Source organism: Drosophila sulfurigaster, chromosome X (genome assembly GCF_023558435.1).
Source record: "Drosophila sulfurigaster albostrigata strain 15112-1811.04 chromosome X, ASM2355843v2, whole genome shotgun sequence".
In the NCBI taxonomy this organism is placed as follows: Eukaryota; Metazoa; Arthropoda; class Insecta; order Diptera; family Drosophilidae; genus Drosophila; species Drosophila sulfurigaster.
The window spans coordinates 11,319,076-11,338,159 of NC_084885.1; the positions used below are offsets into that span (position 1 = coordinate 11,319,076).

A 19,084-nucleotide genomic window follows, 5' to 3' on the forward strand; every position below is an offset into this window, starting at 1 on the left:
TTTATATATTAAATATAGAAATTAATAAGTTGACATATTGAAAGATTATTATTAATTGTATCTGTAATTAAATCAATGCTTAGTTTGTATACTAAAGGTCTATACTTGAACAACTGATTTATATATTGATAGAATCAGACACATCTGCGAATTTACAAAAAAAAAGAAACAATTTTTGAAACATATAATTAAGGTTTTTCTTACCGTAATACAACACAAATTAAGTGGTTTTTAGTGAAATTTTATTACCGAAAGACTTTTGTCTTATCTTGAATTTTGCAGCTGTATGTTTGGTTGTTACTATTGTTCTGTTGATCATCAGTTTGTCTGTGATCACTAATGCAAACTAGTCGCTTAATTTATAAGCTAAGCTAATCAAATTTTATAATTTTATTCCTGTTTTTATTTCTCGGATGAACAATAGGATAATGTAAACTTAGCTGCCTTAGAAACTTGCTAGAAAATATTCAAGAAGAGTCATGACTGATCCATTTTTGTATTTTGTTCAGCTTTATTTATGAATTTCTTCTGTTAAATATTGTCATTGAAATACTATATTTATGGAATAATACAAGTAAAGAATCAGCGCATAAAGAACTAATAATTAACTATCAAAAACAAATAATCAAATAATATATTTAACGAATAATATAATTAAAGAAGCAGAGTATTAAATCCTACAATGATATCTAATCCTTCATTTATGGTATCTAATATTAGGTTTTATTGCTAGCATTATTATTACAATTTATCAAAGTTTCACTTAGTATAAATTCAGCATTTTCTTTTTAATACATTAATCGCTGCTATTATTATAGAACCAGACTATTAAGAACTAAGTCCTTCAACTTTATGATATATAAGTATGATAGTTTCATTGTTAGCATTATTATAATATTTAATCTTATTATTAAATAGTTTCATTAAGGATAAAGTCAGCATTTTAGTTGTACCACACTTCTTCTTAGCAAAGAGTATTTCAACTTCACCAAGTCGTTGATTGATTTAAACTTCTAATAACTTGTTGTTAATATGGAGGAAGAGTATTTAAACTTCACCAAGTCAATGATTGATTTAAACTTCTAATGAATTGTTGTTAATATGGTTTTACTTACCACTTTTGGCTAATTGCAGCACTGGCACATCACTACGAGGCGCGGAGCATCGATGCGACTGTGGGCGATGGCGACAACGTGTCGCTGGGCACCAAAAAAGAGTCAGACGGTGTCATCGAATGAATCGTTCATTGGCAATGCGCGGGAGGCGCTGCGTGCCACCGAGGCCAGCAGCGAGTGTGAGGAGGAGAGCGCCAGTGTTGTTGCCATCAAGCGCACCCATTTGAAAGAAGCGCTGGCTAGTCATGAGGAGGCGCAACGTTTGCAGCGCATGTGCCGCTATCTCAAGGTAAGTCACATAATTGCCACACCAGTCTTCAACATTCTTTAAAATCTCTTCTATTGTAGAACAAAACATCACTGACCCAAGTCATCAAGGAGGCGCATTACAAAACGCACGAGGAATACGAAAGATTCAGCCTGCAAGCGCCAGTGAAAAACATTGATGAATGCTACGATTTAGTTGAACGCACTGTCGAAGGTAAAGAAATGCACTTTCACAACCACATTGCTTAGCTAAAACTTTTTTTGGTTACATCATTCGCACAGCTGCATCGAAATTTACGCTTTCGTTGACGGGCCCCGATTTCACCTCGTACAAAGTGGAGGATCCATTCAAGCGACTCGGTCCAATTGCAATATTCTCGGCACGTCGCCACTGGACTGCGCCGCGTTGTGTGCGCCTTCAGAAGGGTTCGGCGATGTATCACGATGCGAGCAGCTATCATTGTCATTGCCCCACCAGCGATGCCGATGAGAATCACGAGCCTGGCTGCAGCCTCTACAAGGAGGAGCTCGAGAACTTTGGCTTCCATGTGCGTGGCGATGCGCCTGTGATAATTGCCCATGTTGAAATCAATTCACTGGCCGATGTAACTATCATTTTTCCCTATTCACTGTATTATTCTTACTTAATCTGCTTTATTTCATCATTCCGACAGCTGGGCGGCATCAAGGAGGGCGATTTTATTGTGGAAATCGCTGGCATGGATGTCAAATGGTATTCACATCAGCAAGTCGTGCGGCTAATTCAATCGTGTGGTGCGGCGCTTGAACTTAAGGTCATCACGCCAATGGATCGCAATTACTTAAAGGTGGGCAACATTTTGAGACATCTCAAATGGGTCTGATATGTTAGTTTAGTTAGATGCAGAGCGTAAACCAATAGAGATCTGTAGCTATATCGTTGTTGAATGGCTTTGTCTCGGAAGTAGCATAGTGTGGATGAATTTTTGGCAATCTCCAGAACCATCTTAAGGGGTAGCTGATCACAAAGATCAGTTTGACACAGCGCTTGGATAGCGTTGGACATTCATTAAGAACATATTCCAGTGTTTCTTCATATTTATAGTATGTTCATCTTTCCTTCTGTGTTTATAAAGATTTATAGCTTAGCAACCATTATATCTGAAGAAAGCTTATTTTTTAATTTAATGAAAAACATTTAATACTGCACAATTGTTGTATGAAAAACGAATTTGTATTTCTAATTTGAAATTCTATATCGAATAGAGCATTATTTTGCATTTTGGGGTCTATAACTGAATGTCTACATGGATCTGAATAAGTTTGTAGTTTTAGTTGATAGAAGCATCTATGTATACATGTTCCATCTATCTGCTTGACTGTCTTGCTTTATTAATATTTAGCTATATAGCTAAATACCATATACTTAACTTTACTTTACTTCGTTTACAATGAACGACTTTCAATACTTTCTATGAAAAGTTTACTGTTCATTGTTAAAATCTAATTGAATCTAAATCGAATTGATATGTATTTGGAATTTTGAGATCTATAACTGAATATACATATGTCTGTTTTTGTAAATATTTACATCTCACGTAAAGATACCTTAACTTCTATTACAATGAATATTTTATACGAAATGTACAGTATTTATAGAAAAATTCTGTATTTCCAATTTGACGCAATTCAATTGATATTAATTTTGCATTGTAAGATCTGTTTCTGAAAGTTTACTTGGATCTGATAAGTGTGTTGCCATAGTTGATAGAATCATCTATATATAATATATTCCATCTAACTGATTGTCTGTCTTTATAAATACTTATATCTCAGCTAAGGACAGCTTAATTTTTATAATAATGAACGATTTTCAAAACTTTATATAAAGAGTACAGTCTTCTTTGCAAAAATTTAAAATTTAATATCGAAGTAATGACTATTTCTATTTCAAATGAAAATGTGATAATTCTTTCTAAGTCATTAAGTTTTCCTAACCGTGTTATAAACAGTCTTAACTAATCACAAATTTATCCCTTTGCAGCCTCTGTCATCGAAGGGTTCAATATCGACGCTATCGGCAGCCAGTTCATCAGGCGTCTCGTCCGGCTCCTCGAGCCCAACCAGCACGACCACAAAGCCCAAGCTGCGGATCAAGACGTCCGCGAAGACGCGCTTTGTGGGCAGCGTATCGTCCAGTTCGTGGAATCCCTTTCGACGCACACCGAGCTTGGCGAAAATCTTTTGAATGCGGGGATTCCTTAGCTTAAGTTATGCTTTAAATTGATATGAAGCAGTGGCCATTATTTTATTTAAAAAGCAAAGTGGACTTCATTTTTTTTTATTTGTATCTATATATATATATAAAAATATATGCTATATATATAGGACGATGTATGCACATAGATCCCAAGAACACACACACACACACACTTTTTGGATAGTTGAGCTCCTGAGAATTCCATTTATTTTCCGCCAGCCTGGAAAATATCAACAAGAATGCGAGTTGCGGAGCACTTAGAAATCTGTTTGTAAAACAGAACTCGAAGACGCTGTAAATTATTTTCATTTTTTTTTTTTTGTAAAATGTTGCGATTCCAAAAAGTATTTACATATTTGATTACATACAAACACATGTGTACAATGTATTAATATGCATCAGATATGTGCGATTTGTATGTAGTAATAATCGTATATTGAAATCTATATTTTAATTATGGATCATATTAAGGTTGGATGCGCGGAACTTGGGGAGTTAATTTACGTATATTTCATATGTATATATGTATATTATTAAGTCACAACTATTTTGTATACATTTTGTAAAAGCCATTTTATATAACATACATAATACTTATTATATTATCTATATACAATACACATCTATCTATGTACTTACTACATAAATTTACCAATTTTCGTTTCGCATGATTAATTAACCCAAAACTGATTCGCTGTTATATTACCAGTCGAAGAACTAACAAGGAATAAGAATTTTCAACAATTTTGTGCAATCTTAAAAGATAAAAGAGCAGTTCTAATGTAGAAACTGTCTAAAGTCTAAATGAATGTAAAGTGTGATTTAAAACCCTGCTATTGTGTCCCCTAATTATCGTCGCTCTTCTCACATTTTTGGAAAGATTCATTGATTTTTGTGCGAATTTTTTCCAAGTCTTCAATCAGTTCTACTTTCGTCTGAAGATTAAGCTTAAGCAAATTATGCATTCGTCGATAGAGTCGTATCATCAGTTTGTTTGCGATCAAATCCTCACTGGAAATTTGATTTGGCTTTGCTTCGATCTTATGCTCACTTAAATCTTCTTCAAAACTTAAATCCCAGGCAGGTGGAGTTGGTGGCCGTAGCCCCGACGATCGTTTTTTCTTTGATGAGATACTTTTTAAAGGGTCTTTAGCAGTTAGTCTTTTTGTTGCTCTCACTGATGAATATAGTTTCAATGAAGGTAATTTCTTTAGTTGTTCGTTTCTTGATTGTGTTTCCATTGCTTGTCTTGAAGATGATCGGAGTTCCATTCCTGGTTGCTCCCTTGATGTTAGTCCCAATGAAGGTAATGATTTTAATAGTTCACGCTCTGATAAGGACGATGGTGATGGCGTCAGTCCCAATGAAGGCAGCCCCATAAAATTTTCACTGCTTGACGACAGTCGCAGCGAAGGAACTGTCGTCGAGCATCGATCGTCTTGAGTATCCTTCGATGAATTGCACCGGCAAAACTTCTCCTGAGTTGTACATTCCACAAACAAATTGTTTTGGTTGCAAGGCAAATAATCTGCATTGTAAATGTGTTTATTCCAACATGTTTCCCGTTTGCTATCTAATCTATGTGAAAGTTCTGTCGAATTTCGATAAAACCTTTTGCAATCACTTTTTTCATTGGCGCACTGAGTGCAAGTCTGACTTGAATAGAACTCTTCGTATTCATCGTAACGACGCATCTTGAAACTGTTCGATTTGCAACAACTCGCTGCAGCTCTTCTCGCTTCCAGTTTTTGTGCTATCTCCAATTCAAGAGCAGCAAGCTTATGTCTCCGACAAAGATTATACTGCAATCGAGAAAACGTGAGAGAAGCATCTTAAAGAATTATCACTACTTACCGGAGTGCCTAAATTATATTTATCCATTTTGGAATTAATTATAAAGTATATTGCAAACAGTTCCAAATTATTATTATAAAATATAATATCCACGTTTGAATCTTTTTCTCAATGCTCGCTCATTTTATTGTTGATACTGTGAAATGTTATTGACATACTTTACGGTAATGAAGAGGATTAAAAGGCATACTTTGGCATTATATTTGTAGATGCAAATTCGATTTGAAATGAATTGAATTCCATTTAATAGCATTGACCCTCTTCGATCGAAACCAATGCGAACTTGTTGTTATTCGCCGATTCGGATATTGGATTGCAGACAGAGTTGGCAATAATATCCTCAACGTCTGCTCTCAGAATTCTGAAGTTGATGTCTCCGTAATCCAGTTGGCTGTATAGGTAAATCGGAAGACGATTGCTCATCACCCACACGCCTTGCTTCTCTTTGTGATCCACCTTCAGATCGTTGGGAAATTGGATCAACATCGTTGAGTTATCAGCATCAGCATCGAGAAGGGATCCCAAGTTGGCTCTTGTATATGGTTTGGCTGTGTCCCAACACCCAACGTTGTCACGATGCACTTGTGTGAAGAACATAACTCCATTTCTGGCAATTCCCGATGTGGAGGATTGTCCATTGAATCCTCGATCGCCAACTGCAACGAACAGCTTTGAGGTGTCGACAGTGCCATTTGTCCACAGAGATTCATTCAACAGCAGATCCACAGACACCATGAATTCCTAAGGCAAGAAAGAAGAGTATGAGTAACGTTCAATTGAATAATTTGATACACTCGCTCACCTTGAAGCTGGCCATCGGATGGAAGTACAAGCGACGATCTTCGGTGAGACTCATGCCAAAGACGCCATCCAACCACTGGAAGTTTAATCCATAGACATTAAAATCAGAGGCCACTGGATTGGGCGCAAAATTGTAGTTGGTCACTCGCCAACTTCTGTTCTTCTCCAAGCTATAGACAACGATTCCGAAGCGCCACACATCAGTGACAAGGGCGTGGGCGTCGAGGCAATTGCCATTCCTGACGTCCACCACAATATTGGAGTGCAATGAATCCTGCTTGACTTGCGAAGGTGGCAGCTCATAGCGGACGACCATTTTGTCAGTGTTCAAGTCAAAGGCCACAATCTTCGGGGGGCAGATTTGGTTTAAGCTGATTGTGGCATTCACAATGCCAGAGTCGATCATCCACAGTCGGTTGCATTGAGCATCGACTGTGGTGCGGTAAACCGATATCAGCTTGGAGCAGTCGGGATTGTAGGGACTGCTGTGTGCCTGCCAATTGGGATACGGACGGACTGGGGGACTTATCTCCTTTGTCGGGTAGGGCACGGTCACCAAGCTGGCTGGCACGCCATCCTTCCATCGCGGTGTTGTGATAAACAGCCGGTTGCGGTAGACATCGATTCCCAAAGGTAGGTTATTCTTTGGGTTGAAATCGCTGCAATGAATGGAAACTTCGAGTAAGTACATTTACAGACGGATATCGCATGGCAGGTGGCAGGTGGCAGGTGTAAATCTTTTTTATTTTGACCATTACACAATATCCTGGGCTATCCATCAAGAATATGACATATTACCCATTCATTATCGCCAGTTGTCGCTCCACGAAAGTGGGATACTCGAAGTCAATGTATTTCCACTCATTGACTATTTGAAATGTTTTCGCTTCCTGTTTAATATTTTGCCGCTGGAATGTAAACGGTGCATAAGATACTGGATCCAACGTTGCCCCATACGCAGATACACGAAATCGAATTGAAAAGTATTGAAGGCCAGCGATCGATAGAAAACAAAGTATTATTGCAAGAAACGATTTCATAGCTAATATCCAAAACTGGTTAACTGCTAAGATACAACGTATGTTTTTTGTATTGTAAATTATTCGTATGTATTTGTTAACAACTTTAATGCAATGCTTCTCGGCGGCGACCAGTCTGCCACTGGCTCTGGCTCTGTCTTTGGCTCTAGTCGGCCTCACGCACAAAAATCAACTGAATTCAAGTGAACGCCTCGCTAGAGTTAAGTACTTTTCATACCCTGTAATTGTGAGTATATCTACAATGGGTATAAACTCTATATCATAAACAACTGCTGTTAAGTAGTATAATTCTAATGGCAGCTCTTAACACAATCCAGTTATCAAGTTGTTGACAGCATTTCACATTCTTCGAAGTGAGTAATCAATGCAGTTCGACACGTTTCGCCAAATCCGAAGGAAACATTCACAAATTCCTTTTTGGTAAGGAATCAAATTAATTGCAACACGCGGGCATAGCCGGATAGTACTGCCAACTGCATGCATATGGCCATAGTCTAAAAAGTTGCACTTACTTTCTTCGACCTGTTACAGTTTCCACTTGCACAACTTGCGCCAGATACTTTTGTATCTGTTACATGCACTTGTATCTATGAAATACATTCAAATCAGATCAACGGTCTCTTGATCAGTATATTATTTTTCTGTCATTTTTAGTAACAAACAAAATGTCACTCAAATGACGTCACAAATAAAATGGAGTAGATTGAGATACATTTTTCATTATATGTTACTTTACCGTTCTTCCGAAATATCTTTTTAATCCTGTTATGCACATTTATTGATGTTCAATCCATGATAAGGACTATTAAATCTTAAGGATCTGTGAAGTAAAAAATCATAGTCTTCAAATGATAAGAGTGCATTAAGCATTAAAAGCCTACATCTCCTAGTTATATGAGCCAAAAAAAAACCAAACTTGATGGCATTACTCGCGTGTATCCCTCACATATGAAGTTTGTTTAGAATTTAGTCATCAATATCAAAAATATATTTTCCCTAAAATTTGAAAATAATTTTAGCCGGTTGCAGCTGCTGGTATCTATGAGTCGAGCATTTTCGACTGTTGCTTTCAGATTCAAAGGGAGTTGTCAAATTTTATATAAGTTCGTTACTTTCGGATCTTGGTTCTATTGTTTTCAGCTACAGGTTGCTTTGAACTACAGGTATTCAATTGAAAATATCTTGTTTAATGGCCATCAACACAGATACAAATTATGGTATTGAGTCACCAATAATATTTGGCAGCTTTATATGTAGATAATAAATTCCAGTATTTAACAAGTTAGAAAGCTGATTTCTTAGGTTTGACTTTGAAGTAAGTTAAAGAAAATCTGAATCACAAAATTTAAATTTAATTTTAGAAGACAATATGTTTGTACTTTTTACAGGATGACAATAAAAATCTATTTCTTCAAAAAAAAATGTATGACGTCATTTTAGTGACATCTAGTGTGTTACTAAAAATGACAGAAAGATAATATACTGATCAAGAGACCGTTGATCTGATTTGAATGTATTTCATAGATACAGCTGCATGTAACAGATACAAAAGTATCTGGCGCAAGTTGTGCAAGTGGAAACTGTAACAGGTCGAAGAAAGTAAGTGCAACTTTTCAGACTATGGCCATATGCATGCAGTTGGCAGTACTATCCGGCTATGCCCGCGTGTTGCAATCAATTTGATTCCTTACCAAAAAGGAATTTGTGAATGTTTCCTTCGGATTTGGCGAAACGTGTCGAACTGCATTGATTACTCACTTCGAAGAATGTGAAATGCTGTCAACAACTTGATAACTGGATTGAGTTTAGAGCTGCCATTAGAATTATACTACTTAACAGCAGTTGTTTATGAGATAGAGTTTATACCCATTGTAGATATACTCACAATTACAGGGTATGAAAAGTACTTAACTCTAGCGAGGCGTTCACTTGAATTCAGTTGATTTTTGTGCGTGAGGCCGACTAGAGCCAAAGACAGAGCCAGAGCCAGTGGCAGACTGGTCGCCGCCGAGAAGCATTGCATTAAAGTTGTTAACAAATACATACGAATAATTTACAATACAAAAAAACATACGTTGTATCTTAGCAGTTAACCAGTTTTGGATATTAGCTATGAAATCGTTTCTTGCAATAATACTTTGTTTTCTATCGATCGCTGGCCTTCAATACTTTTCAATTCGATTTCGTGTATCTGCGTATGGGGCAACGTTGGATCCAGTATCTTATGCACCGTTTACATTCCAGCGGCAAAATATTAAACAGGAAGCGAAAACATTTCAAATAGTCAATGAGTGGAAATACATTGACTTCGAGTATCCCACTTTCGTGGAGCGACAACTGGCGATAATGAATGGGTAATATGTCATATTCTTGATGGATAGCCCAGGATATTGTGTAATGGTCAAAATAAAAAAAGATTTACACCTGCCACCTGCCACCTGCCACCTGCCATGCGATATCCGTCTGTAAATGTACTTACTCGAAGTTTCCATTCATTGCAGCGATTTCAACCCAAAGAATAACCTACCTTTGGGAATCGATGTCTACCGCAACCGGCTGTTTATCACAACTCCGCGATGGAAGGATGGCGTGCCAGCCAGCTTGGTGACCGTGCCCTACCCGACAAAGGAGATAAGTCCCCCAGTCCGTCCGTATCCCAACTGGCAGGCACACAGCAGTCCCTACAATCCCGACTGCTCCAAGCTGATATCGGTTTACCGCACCACAGTCGATGCTCAATGCAACCGACTGTGGATGATCGACTCTGGCATTGTGAATGCCACAATCAGCTTAAACCAAATCTGCCCCCCGAAGATTGTGGCCTTTGACTTGAACACTGACAAAATGGTCGTCCGCTATGAGCTGCCACCTTCGCAAGTCAAGCAGGATTCATTGCACTCCAATATTGTGGTGGACGTCAGGAATGGCAATTGCCTCGACGCCCACGCCCTTGTCACTGATGTGTGGCGCTTCGGAATCGTTGTCTATAGCTTGGAGAAGAACAGAAGTTGGCGAGTGACCAACTACAATTTTGCGCCCAATCCAGTGGCCTCTGATTTTAATGTTTATGGATTAAACTTCCAGTGGTTGGATGGCGTCTTTGGCATGAGTCTCACCGAAGATCGTCGCTTGTACTTCCATCCGATGGCCAGCTTCAAGGTGAGCGAGTGTATCAAATTATTCAATTGAACGTTACTCATACTCTTTCTCTTTCTTGCCTTAGGAATTCATGGTGTCTGTGGATCTGCTGTTGAATGAATCTCTGTGGACAAATGGCACAGTGGACACCTCAAAGCTGTTCGTTGCAGTTGGCGATCGAGGATTCAATGGACAATCCTCCACATCGGGAATTGCCAGAAATGGAGTTATGTTCTTCACACAAGTGCATCGTGACAACGTTGGGTGTTGGGACACATCCAAACCATATACAAGAGCCAACTTGGGATCCCTTCTCGATGCTGATGCTGATAACTCAACGATGTTGATCCAATTTCCCAACGATCTGAAGGTGGATCACAAAGAGAAGCAAGGCGTGTGGGTGATGAGCAATCGTCTTCCGATTTACCTATACAGCCAACTGGATTACGGAGACATCAACTTCAGAATTCTGAGAGCAGACGTTGAGGATATTATTGCCAACTCTGTCTGCAATCCAATATCCGAATCGGCGAATAACAACAAGTTCGCATTGGTTTCGATCGAAGAGGGTCAATGCTATTAAATGGAATTCAATTCATTTCAAATCGAATTTGTATCTACCAATATAATGCCAAAGTATGCCTTTTAATCCTTTTCATTACCGTATAGTATGTCAATAACATTTCACAGTATAAACAATAAAATGAGCGAGCATTGAGAAAAGATTCAAACGTGGATATTATATTTCCTAAGAGTAATTTTAAACTAACTTCTTCCAGGAATTAAAGTGAGCCGAATACGATTGAAAAGCTAAGCCCACGATGATATACTACGAGGATCACTACAACTAATCGAAGAACTCAAGAAATTTTCAGCAAAATTCCATGAAATTTTGTAGATTCGTAAGAATAATAAAAAATGAACTATGATATATACTATCCATAGAAAGAGTAAAGTAAAATCAAATCACTAGAGTGTATCAAAATTCGTTGTATATATTCTATAATATATTTTTTACATTAATACATATACAATATTTCGTTTTTAAATTTTACAAATAGCTGTTGAATTAATTAGTGAAAAAAAAAACAAAAAAATTGCTGACTAACTTTTAAGATTAAGGCGTTTAATAGTTTTATGGTTATTCTCTCAACATTAATTTCACTCAACTCTAATTCGTTGTTGAGATGGTTTAGGGAACACAGTTGGTGTCAGAGGAGATAGCCAACAATGTCGTCGTCATCATTGTCGACACCATCGTGTCCAGCATTTTGGCGACGCAGCTCGCAGCGACCCAGAGCCTCCAGGTATGGCTGCAGCACCGACATTGAGCGTCACTGATGATGCTGATGCTGGTGCCGATGAAGCGGCGATGGTGTCGCATGTGCGTTCGCATTGGCGGCCAACTGGGCGGATGAATTCAGAAAGGGCGTGAGCAACTCCATGGGCAATGGGAATATGATTGTCGAGTTCTTTTCCGCCGAAATGCTGCTCAGCGTTTGCAGATATCGCAGCTGCAGCGCCGACGGACTGGCCGAGATGATCTCCGATGCCTCCTTGAGGGCACGCGATGATTTCATCTCTCCCTCGGCGGCAATGACCTTGGCACGTGCCTCACGCGCTGCCTCTGCTTCGGCGGCCATCGCACGTTGCAAGGCGGTTGGCAGTGAAACGTCCTTACTAAAAATAAATGAATTCAAGTGAAAATATATATAGCTTAATAGAAATACTATAAGGACTACTACTAATAATACTAATAAGGCTACAGTCGAGTGTGCTCGACTGTAAAATACCCGTTACCCATTTTCAATAAAAGAAAATGGGTGCGGTAATATTTTAAAAGTATACCAATATTAATTTGGTAGAAAGAAATTTATAATTTATATAATTGGTATATCAATTACATTCAAAATATGCTAAAGAGTACAACGAGTATACCAAATTAATATACCAAAAATATATCAAATATACCGAAGGCTATAATTGGTATATCCATATGCTACTAAATTCAAAATATACTAAAGAGTAGAAAATATACCGATTTAATATAATTGAAATTATAAAATATACCGAAGGCCATAATTGATATATGCGATATACTACTACATTCCAAATATACTAAAAACTCCAAAAATATAACAAATTAATACACAAAAAAAAATATACTAATGGTTGAAATTGATATATCGATGTACTACAATAAATATACCTGGATACCAAAGAAAACTTAGCCCCCATTGCAGCAGTTACTTTTCATTATATAAAATAATTTCTTAAATAACTTCCACAACAAAAAAATTATATATGTACAAAATATGAAAATATTTTCTACTCTTTCTTTACAATTTTACCATTAAGTCTGGTGTTGTTTGGTTACTTTGCAAATAACTCCAACTGAATATGAAATACAAACATGTAATCAATTTGTAGCTTACATTTCAACACGCTCCACTTTAACGCCCCAGGGATCGGTGGCCTCGTCCAGCGACATCTGCATGGTGTGCGAGATGGTCTCACGTTCGGTGAGCAACTCGGACAGATTGCGAGTACCGAGCACGTTGCGCAACGTTGTGGCAGCCAGTAAGCGGGTGGAGTGACTGTAGTTGGACACCTGAATGACTGCCTTGAGTGGATCGCTGATGCGATAGTAGACAACGGCATCGACAGTCACCGTCACCGAGTCCTTGGAGAGCACCTCTTGTGGCGGCACATCGAAGGACACTGTGCGCAAGTCAACCGGATAGTAATCATCCACACACGGCAGCACAAAGAAGACACCCGGTCCTCGGGCTCCACCGCTGCGCAATCGACCCATGCGAAAGATCACAGCGCGCTCGTACTCGGAGACCACCTTAAAGCAGATGAACACTGAGATGGGAAACGTGAGGACCATGATGAGCACCGAGATCGCTGTGGCCAGCAGCTCCACACAGCCCATGTCGTCATTTTCAGCTGCAACGAAATGAAACATGTTCCAGAGTGAGAAACAAATCAAGAAAGTTACTGTGAGACTGTGATTCCTTATTTCTGATTTGCTTAAGTTGCCCAGTTAGGTAACAGTGCACCTAAGATATCTTTCTTGAGTATATATATATGAAGGAGACATTTGGTATATTCATATATTACTATATTACTCGAAATTCCAAATGGATATACCAAGCAGAGACTAAAATATATTTTACTCTTCAGTATATGAAGGCGATATTTGGTATTTACATATATTACTATATTATTCAATTTTTTTCGTCTAACCATATCACTTTGTAATTGTCCATATGTGTTTACAATTGCCATCAAACTAATAAGATGTTATATATAAAAAACTGTAATTTCTGTTCATTTAATATGAATTATACAATTTACTTATTGACTAAACAGACAGATTGTCAATAAAGAAGATAAAAAAATATATATTTTTATATACTTATATGTATATATATTACTTCATTCAAAAGATTCCATAGCGTAGATTGTCAACCGAGCAAATTTATATACCGATCTGCATCGATCTGGCACAGGCTATTAATAACCGTTTATAAGTTACCGAATATGGAAAGTGAATTCCAATTTTTATGACCTAGCCGAGATCAGAGCAAACTCGCATAGTACACTCATATTTGCATAGTATGAAAGTTGATCTTTGCCGCCTTGGATTTCCGTTTGTTGTTCGACTGCAGATTGACAAGTGAGCGATTTTACTGAAATAGGCAACAGTATGGTCAAAGATCATACGAACTAAACTAAAACCATTTGGTATTCCAATTGAAATTGGTCATATGTTAAGTCTGCAGCCGATTTTGCAATAAATAAATCAATTGCGAATTTCGCATTTCTTGAAGAATTTGCAAACCATTTAGACTATTTTATATCAGCAACAAGATCATCACAATAGCATTAAAAATTAAAATTCATTCATAATCGTAATTCAAGTAATAGATAATCATAAAAAAATTCTTTTAAGATTTAAAAATAAAACGTATTTAAAATGAATATTCGAACTGTGATTTGTGAAAATTCTATTAAACTCATCGTTATGGACAACATAATAAGTACATATGATATATGAGCATCACTTGATTGCAAATTTGTGTATTTTTAGCTCATATGCTAATTAATCAAAACAAATCAATATAGTATTTGTATATCATTGATGTGTTTATAATAAAAGCATAAATCATAAATTCTGTAGTATATAACATATAACATAATGGTAAAAAATGAATGTATAAAATGTGAAAGGTGAAATTCTTTTTAGGAAAACATTTTTCATTTGTAGAAACTAAAATAAGACCCACTTGTAGCATTATTTATTTGTTTAAGTCTTGAAAACTACAAGTTGATTTGAATGTTGTGTATATATAGTAGAACATTTAAAGTTTATAATGCTTTGAATAATTAAATCAACTAGATATTACATTTTCGAGGTACAGATGGGCGGATGGAAGATTTGCCTATGATCTATGAGCAAATATAGTATATACATATATAGTATACAATATGATGTTTAACTACATTGCTGGCATTTGTTTATTGCTAAATTAGCCCATGGCCCATATTTAAGCAGAGGCGGAGGCAAACACAAAGTACTCATATAGTACATTAATGTACAAACTATGCGCGTGTGTGTTTGTGTTTTGTTTTTTTCTGTATAGTTTTTAACGATTCACAGTGGACAGGTTCAACTGATACCTCATCTCTGGGGGCAGGCAGCAAACTAAACAATCCCCATTGTGGGTGGGGGCCAGATCAGATCAGATCAGAACAGTTCAGATCAGATTAGATCAGGCTAAATTGGAATGTTTATACACAGACACGAGTACGAGTGCCACAGTTCAGTTCAGTTCAGTCTATATGGCAGGGTTATTTTCAGTTGAGCTTTTGTTTATGTTATAAGTTTCGACAATACGATTTATATCACGGATATGGATCGAATCAGTTTCTCCGACTCATCGCTCGTCTCGTCTAATATTTATTTTTACTTGTCGGTCCACAGTTTATATTGCATACTTCATTGGTGGTCGTCCGTAGTTGACGGGTCTAAGGCCTAAGGCATGAGATCGATAATACAACAATTCAATATGGAACTGACATCGGACAACTAATGAATCATTTATGTGTGTTTGTGTGTTTGCTGCAAATCGATTTACCTCGCGCTTGACTTATGATTCGCTATCGCATAAATATCAATTTATGGTTTATGGCCCCCCAAACACAGCCGATTTATGGGGTCACATATTGAGTATAACGAATGCTATTTGTATCTTTTGTATTTGTAGTCTTTAGTCAGGCATGAATATTTTATGAACCAAACAAACAAGCAGCATAAACTGGCGAATGCGGTCAAATATTCGTAGTCGCAAATTGCTAGAACACACATAAAATATCGGATAGCGATCGAGGGAGTTTCCGATCTAGATCAGACGAGAGTAACTTGTCTTACTTATTTGAAAATTTAACTCAAATTCACATTATTTGCTAGGTACATTAAAAAAACATATTCAAACATAATATTTAATGAGATTAAAAAGTTATAATATTATTATCAGATTATTTGCTACAAAAGTTGGGGACATCGAGAAAACATATTCAAACAAAACATCATATTTAATGAGATTCAATGTATAGATTATTATTACAGATTTTCAAATGATTAACAAAATTAAATACTTTCATTCAACTTCATTCCATTTAAATAGTAAAGAATAATTGAATATAACAAAAAAATGTATTTAATATGAAAATCTATTTATCATAGAATATACTTGTTTATTATTATTTATTTCAATAACAATAGAAATAATGTTTTGAATTTATTCATTATAATTTGTAGTTCATTCGAAATACTTCTCAAAAAAGTTTTATGGACTCTAAACAAAATATCTAACATTAAAGTCTATTTATTGCAGAATAAATGAAAAATAAATGTATCTCCGTAAAAAGAGTAAAATATATTTTTCCCTAAGAAATTTGTATTTGATTAAAAAACAGTTCCATGGATTTAGCAATTAAAGCATTAGTAATTAGAAAGTATTTCATATGAAAGACTATATGTTTTGCGGTATTTATCTCCGTTAAGGCGTAATACAAGTTAAATTTTTTATGAATTTCTCATGAGATCTTGAGCTTCTCGAAGATAGTTTTCCAATTAATGTTGCGTGTTTAAAATTAAAAATTGTGAAACGAAACTAGTAAGAACAACATATTTAATGCAAAGTTTTATAAAGTTGATATGTAGATAGGAGATAGGAAATAATATTGAAGATCCATTCGAGTTATTTATCTTCGTAAAAATGCAGAATATATTTTAAATGAATTATACAAATTTGAGCTTATTTGAAATGCTCTTCTAAGTAGTTTAATGTAAAGCTGGTTAAACGTAACTCGTAATAAATAATAAATAATGAATAGTAAATATTTCAACATGTTAAATTAATTCTTTTATTAATTGATATGATACATTATTTGCAATATCATGTTAAATAAAAATAACTTTGGGTAGTAAATTTAATATGAAAAAGTTTTGTTGTATGTTAAATATTTGTTATAGAATTCGAAAAAATTCTTGTGAAAGAGTTCTTACAGGTTTTGAGTCCCTGATAGGGATGTGTGGAGCTGGAGCTGATCTGGACCGTGTGCGATTGCTGCTGCTGTGGCGAATGGTGATGATGATGAGGCGATTGTGGACTCAACGTAAAGGAATCCGGCGTGCTCTGCGATTGTCCAACTGCTGCTCCAGCTGCACTGCTGACATTGAGACGCGAGCGATGTTGGTGCGGCGAGGCAGGATGCATTTTGTGTGTTCCGTGTTCCGTGTGTGTGTGTGTCTATTGAGAGATAATCGATGATGATATCGGCGTGAAGAAGGAGCACACGATGTGCACGCGTTCAATGCTCGTTTCCAAGTGAGCAGCGATCTCAACGAAATCCCCCAAAAAAACAAATCAACATCACGATGCGTCGGAGGCAGTTGTTCGGCTCATTTCACACGTGCCCGACGATTACGGCGCCTCCGTCCCGATTCCGGCTAAACAAAAAAGATTCTCGATCGAAGCAGAGGCAGAGGCTGCAACTATTTCAGTTTTCAGTTTTCACTTTTCAGATTTTGTTGTTGTTGTTTTTGTTTTTCTCGTGTTGTTTTCCCTCTGTTGTTTAGATTATTAGAAACGAACGAACTACGAAAAGTCTATGGAGATGGAGATAATTTATAAACCACTTCAGTAGCAGCATCAACAGCAGAAAAAGTTGCTTTGTTCTCCTTATTTTTTTTTCGAATGTGGTTGGCATGAGGTGGTAGAATTGCTTTTTGGGGGATGGAGGTGGGGACGGAGGTGTTGCTGCTTTCTGTTTTGCAGGTTGTTACACATTTGTCTTAATCTGTGAACAGCCGCTGGTGATCTATTAACGACAAAAGGTCAAGTGATTTCCATAATTTGACAACTCTGACACACAAATATCGTAAAAGTTGAAATCATTTCGGTTTCCCACTAAATTCACGATCCTTCAAAGCGAATATATTCCCGCTGGAGAAAGTGTATTAAAACTTAATTGGAATTTGTTAAATTCTTTTAAACATAAATGACTATTTTGGAATTTCAAACTCGCTAAGACGATTTTGAAGCAGTTCCTAAACAATTTTTGTTTCGATTTTTCTTATCTCACAATATTCCATTTCCATTTCATTTTCACCTAAATTGGCAATCCTTCGAAGCAAATATATTCCCGTTAAGGAAAGTCTGGTAAAAATGCAGTATTTCAACAATTTTTGTTCTATATTTGTGAGCATTATCTTTTTATATGTTTCCTATCTTTACATACTTCAAATAAAAGTTGAAAGATTTCAAATTTTACATCAAATTATTGCATTCAAAGCGAATAGATTCCCGTTAGTTAAACTTTAAGTTAACTAAGAGGATGCTCTTTAAACAATTTTAGTTCCTTAGTTTAAAGAATAAGATTTTAAGATTTTATATATGTACATGTTCCTAAAAAGAGTTCAAAACATTTAGATTTCGTACCGAATTTATCATCCTTCAAACCGAGGAACTGTAACAAAGTAAGAAATCTGAAATTTTATCCAAAAACCAATTGTTTTAATTCAACAAAATATCTAAAACTTTTGTCGAATTTCAAATTGTTTTAGTTCAATAAAATATGTAAAACTTTTGACGAATTTAAAGCCTTCTAAGTAGTTTTGGAAAACGATTAGGTCCTAGAAGTATTGAACAAATGTGTTTTCTATAACCTTCAAATAGAAAAATAACAACATTTTAGAATAATTTAAAGAAAATGAAACAATCAAAAAATGCGTATTCTAATTACACGATTTCTTGTCCATAATCAAAAAAAAATGTATTCCCAACTTTACATAAAAAAATGTTTAAACTATGAAAAAAATTATCTACGATATACTTTTAGGTAAATTTCAAACTTTCACACGAACTAAACTTAAGTTAAATTTAGTTTCGAAAAGTATGCTTTTAATTTTGTTTTTATTAAATACAGTAGGGATTGCCAAAGAGTAACTTTCGAGTCTGTTGAAGCAAAACGAAAACAAATTTGAATGTCTAGTGGTAATAAGTCAATAAATGAAATAAACGAGCCGCATTTGAAGTCAGTTTTGTGGCATGTGG

General features: G+C 36.2%; 5 protein-coding genes across 8 annotated transcripts in view; 2 read left to right on the forward strand and 3 right to left on the reverse strand.

The window, feature by feature from the left end:
* The window catches only part of LOC133847266 (rhophilin-2), a 42,733-nt gene extending 38,050 nt beyond the window's left edge, over positions 1–4,683 (forward strand). For 3 of the 4 annotated variants that reach the window (XM_062282187.1, XM_062282188.1, XM_062282189.1), the window contains one exon: positions 1,135–1,404. In XM_062282187.1, coding sequence (XP_062138171.1) covers positions 1,135–1,238 — 104 coding nt within the window. In that variant the 3' untranslated portion in view covers positions 1,239–1,404. Of the gene's footprint in view, positions 1–1,134; positions 1,405–1,463; positions 1,597–1,664; positions 1,988–2,056; positions 2,210–3,405 lie in introns of those variants that run through there. The other variant, XM_062282191.1, reaches the window with a different exon arrangement.
* LOC133847268 (uncharacterized) lies at positions 4,467–5,706 on the reverse strand. The gene is made up of 2 exons (XM_062282197.1): positions 5,476–5,706; positions 4,467–5,420 (listed from the first exon to the last, which is right to left on the reverse strand). Exons 1-2 carry the CDS (start codon positions 5,500–5,502, stop codon positions 4,467–4,469), a joined length of 981 nt encoding a protein of 326 aa, XP_062138181.1. The 5' UTR covers positions 5,503–5,706.
* Positions 5,578–7,481, reverse strand: LOC133847265 (protein yellow-like). Its single transcript, XM_062282186.1, has 3 exons — positions 7,075–7,481; positions 6,278–6,935; positions 5,578–6,216 (listed from the first exon to the last, which is right to left on the reverse strand). Exons 1-3 carry the CDS (start codon positions 7,314–7,316, stop codon positions 5,719–5,721), a joined length of 1,398 nt encoding a protein of 465 aa, XP_062138170.1. The 5' UTR covers positions 7,317–7,481; the 3' UTR covers positions 5,578–5,718.
* A 1,783-nt stretch (positions 7,482–9,264) lies between these two features.
* LOC133847137 (protein yellow-like) lies at positions 9,265–11,065 on the forward strand. Its single transcript, XM_062281945.1, has 3 exons — positions 9,265–9,670; positions 9,818–10,475; positions 10,540–11,065. Exons 1-3 carry the CDS (start codon positions 9,429–9,431, stop codon positions 11,035–11,037), a joined length of 1,398 nt encoding a protein of 465 aa, XP_062137929.1. The 5' UTR covers positions 9,265–9,428; the 3' UTR covers positions 11,038–11,065.
* A 434-nt stretch (positions 11,066–11,499) lies between these two features.
* Positions 11,500–18,034, reverse strand: LOC133847140 (band 7 protein AGAP004871-like). Its single transcript, XM_062281948.1, has 3 exons — positions 17,035–18,034; positions 12,890–13,406; positions 11,500–12,134 (listed from the first exon to the last, which is right to left on the reverse strand). Exons 1-3 carry the CDS (start codon positions 17,243–17,245, stop codon positions 11,789–11,791), a joined length of 1,074 nt encoding a protein of 357 aa, XP_062137932.1. The 5' UTR covers positions 17,246–18,034; the 3' UTR covers positions 11,500–11,788.
* Positions 18,035–19,084: the final 1,050 nt, after the last annotated feature.

Excerpts from the sequence above, each read along its gene's own strand:
- LOC133847268 (XM_062282197.1), bottom strand. The coding sequence starts at position 5,502 with ATGGATAAATATAATTTAGGCACTCCG. Across the intron at positions 5,421-5,475 it reads AATATAATTTAGGCACTCCG|AATCTTTGTCGGAGACATAA; the intron begins GTAAGTAGTGAT and ends CGATTGCAGTAT.
- LOC133847265 (XM_062282186.1), bottom strand. The coding sequence starts at position 7,316 with ATGAAATCGTTTCTTGCAATAATACTTTGTTTTCTATCGATCGCTGGC. Across the intron at positions 6,936-7,074 it reads CAACTGGCGATAATGAATGG|CGATTTCAACCCAAAGAATA; the intron begins GTAATATGTCAT and ends CATTCATTGCAG. Across the intron at positions 6,217-6,277 it reads ATCCGATGGCCAGCTTCAAG|GAATTCATGGTGTCTGTGGA; the intron begins GTGAGCGAGTGT and ends TTCTTGCCTTAG.
- LOC133847137 (XM_062281945.1), top strand. The coding sequence starts at position 9,429 with ATGAAATCGTTTCTTGCAATAATACTTTGTTTTCTATCGATCGCTGGC. Across the intron at positions 9,671-9,817 it reads CAACTGGCGATAATGAATGG|CGATTTCAACCCAAAGAATA; the intron begins GTAATATGTCAT and ends CATTCATTGCAG. Across the intron at positions 10,476-10,539 it reads ATCCGATGGCCAGCTTCAAG|GAATTCATGGTGTCTGTGGA; the intron begins GTGAGCGAGTGT and ends TTCTTGCCTTAG.
- LOC133847140 (XM_062281948.1), bottom strand. The coding sequence starts at position 17,245 with ATGCATCCTGCCTCGCCGCACCAACATCGCTCGCGTCTCAATGTCAGC. Across the intron at positions 13,407-17,034 it reads CTATCAGGGACTCAAAACCT|CTGAAAATGACGACATGGGC; the intron begins GTAAGAACTCTT and ends ATTTCGTTGCAG. Across the intron at positions 12,135-12,889 it reads AAAGTGGAGCGTGTTGAAAT|TAAGGACGTTTCACTGCCAA; the intron begins GTAAGCTACAAA and ends ATTTATTTTTAG.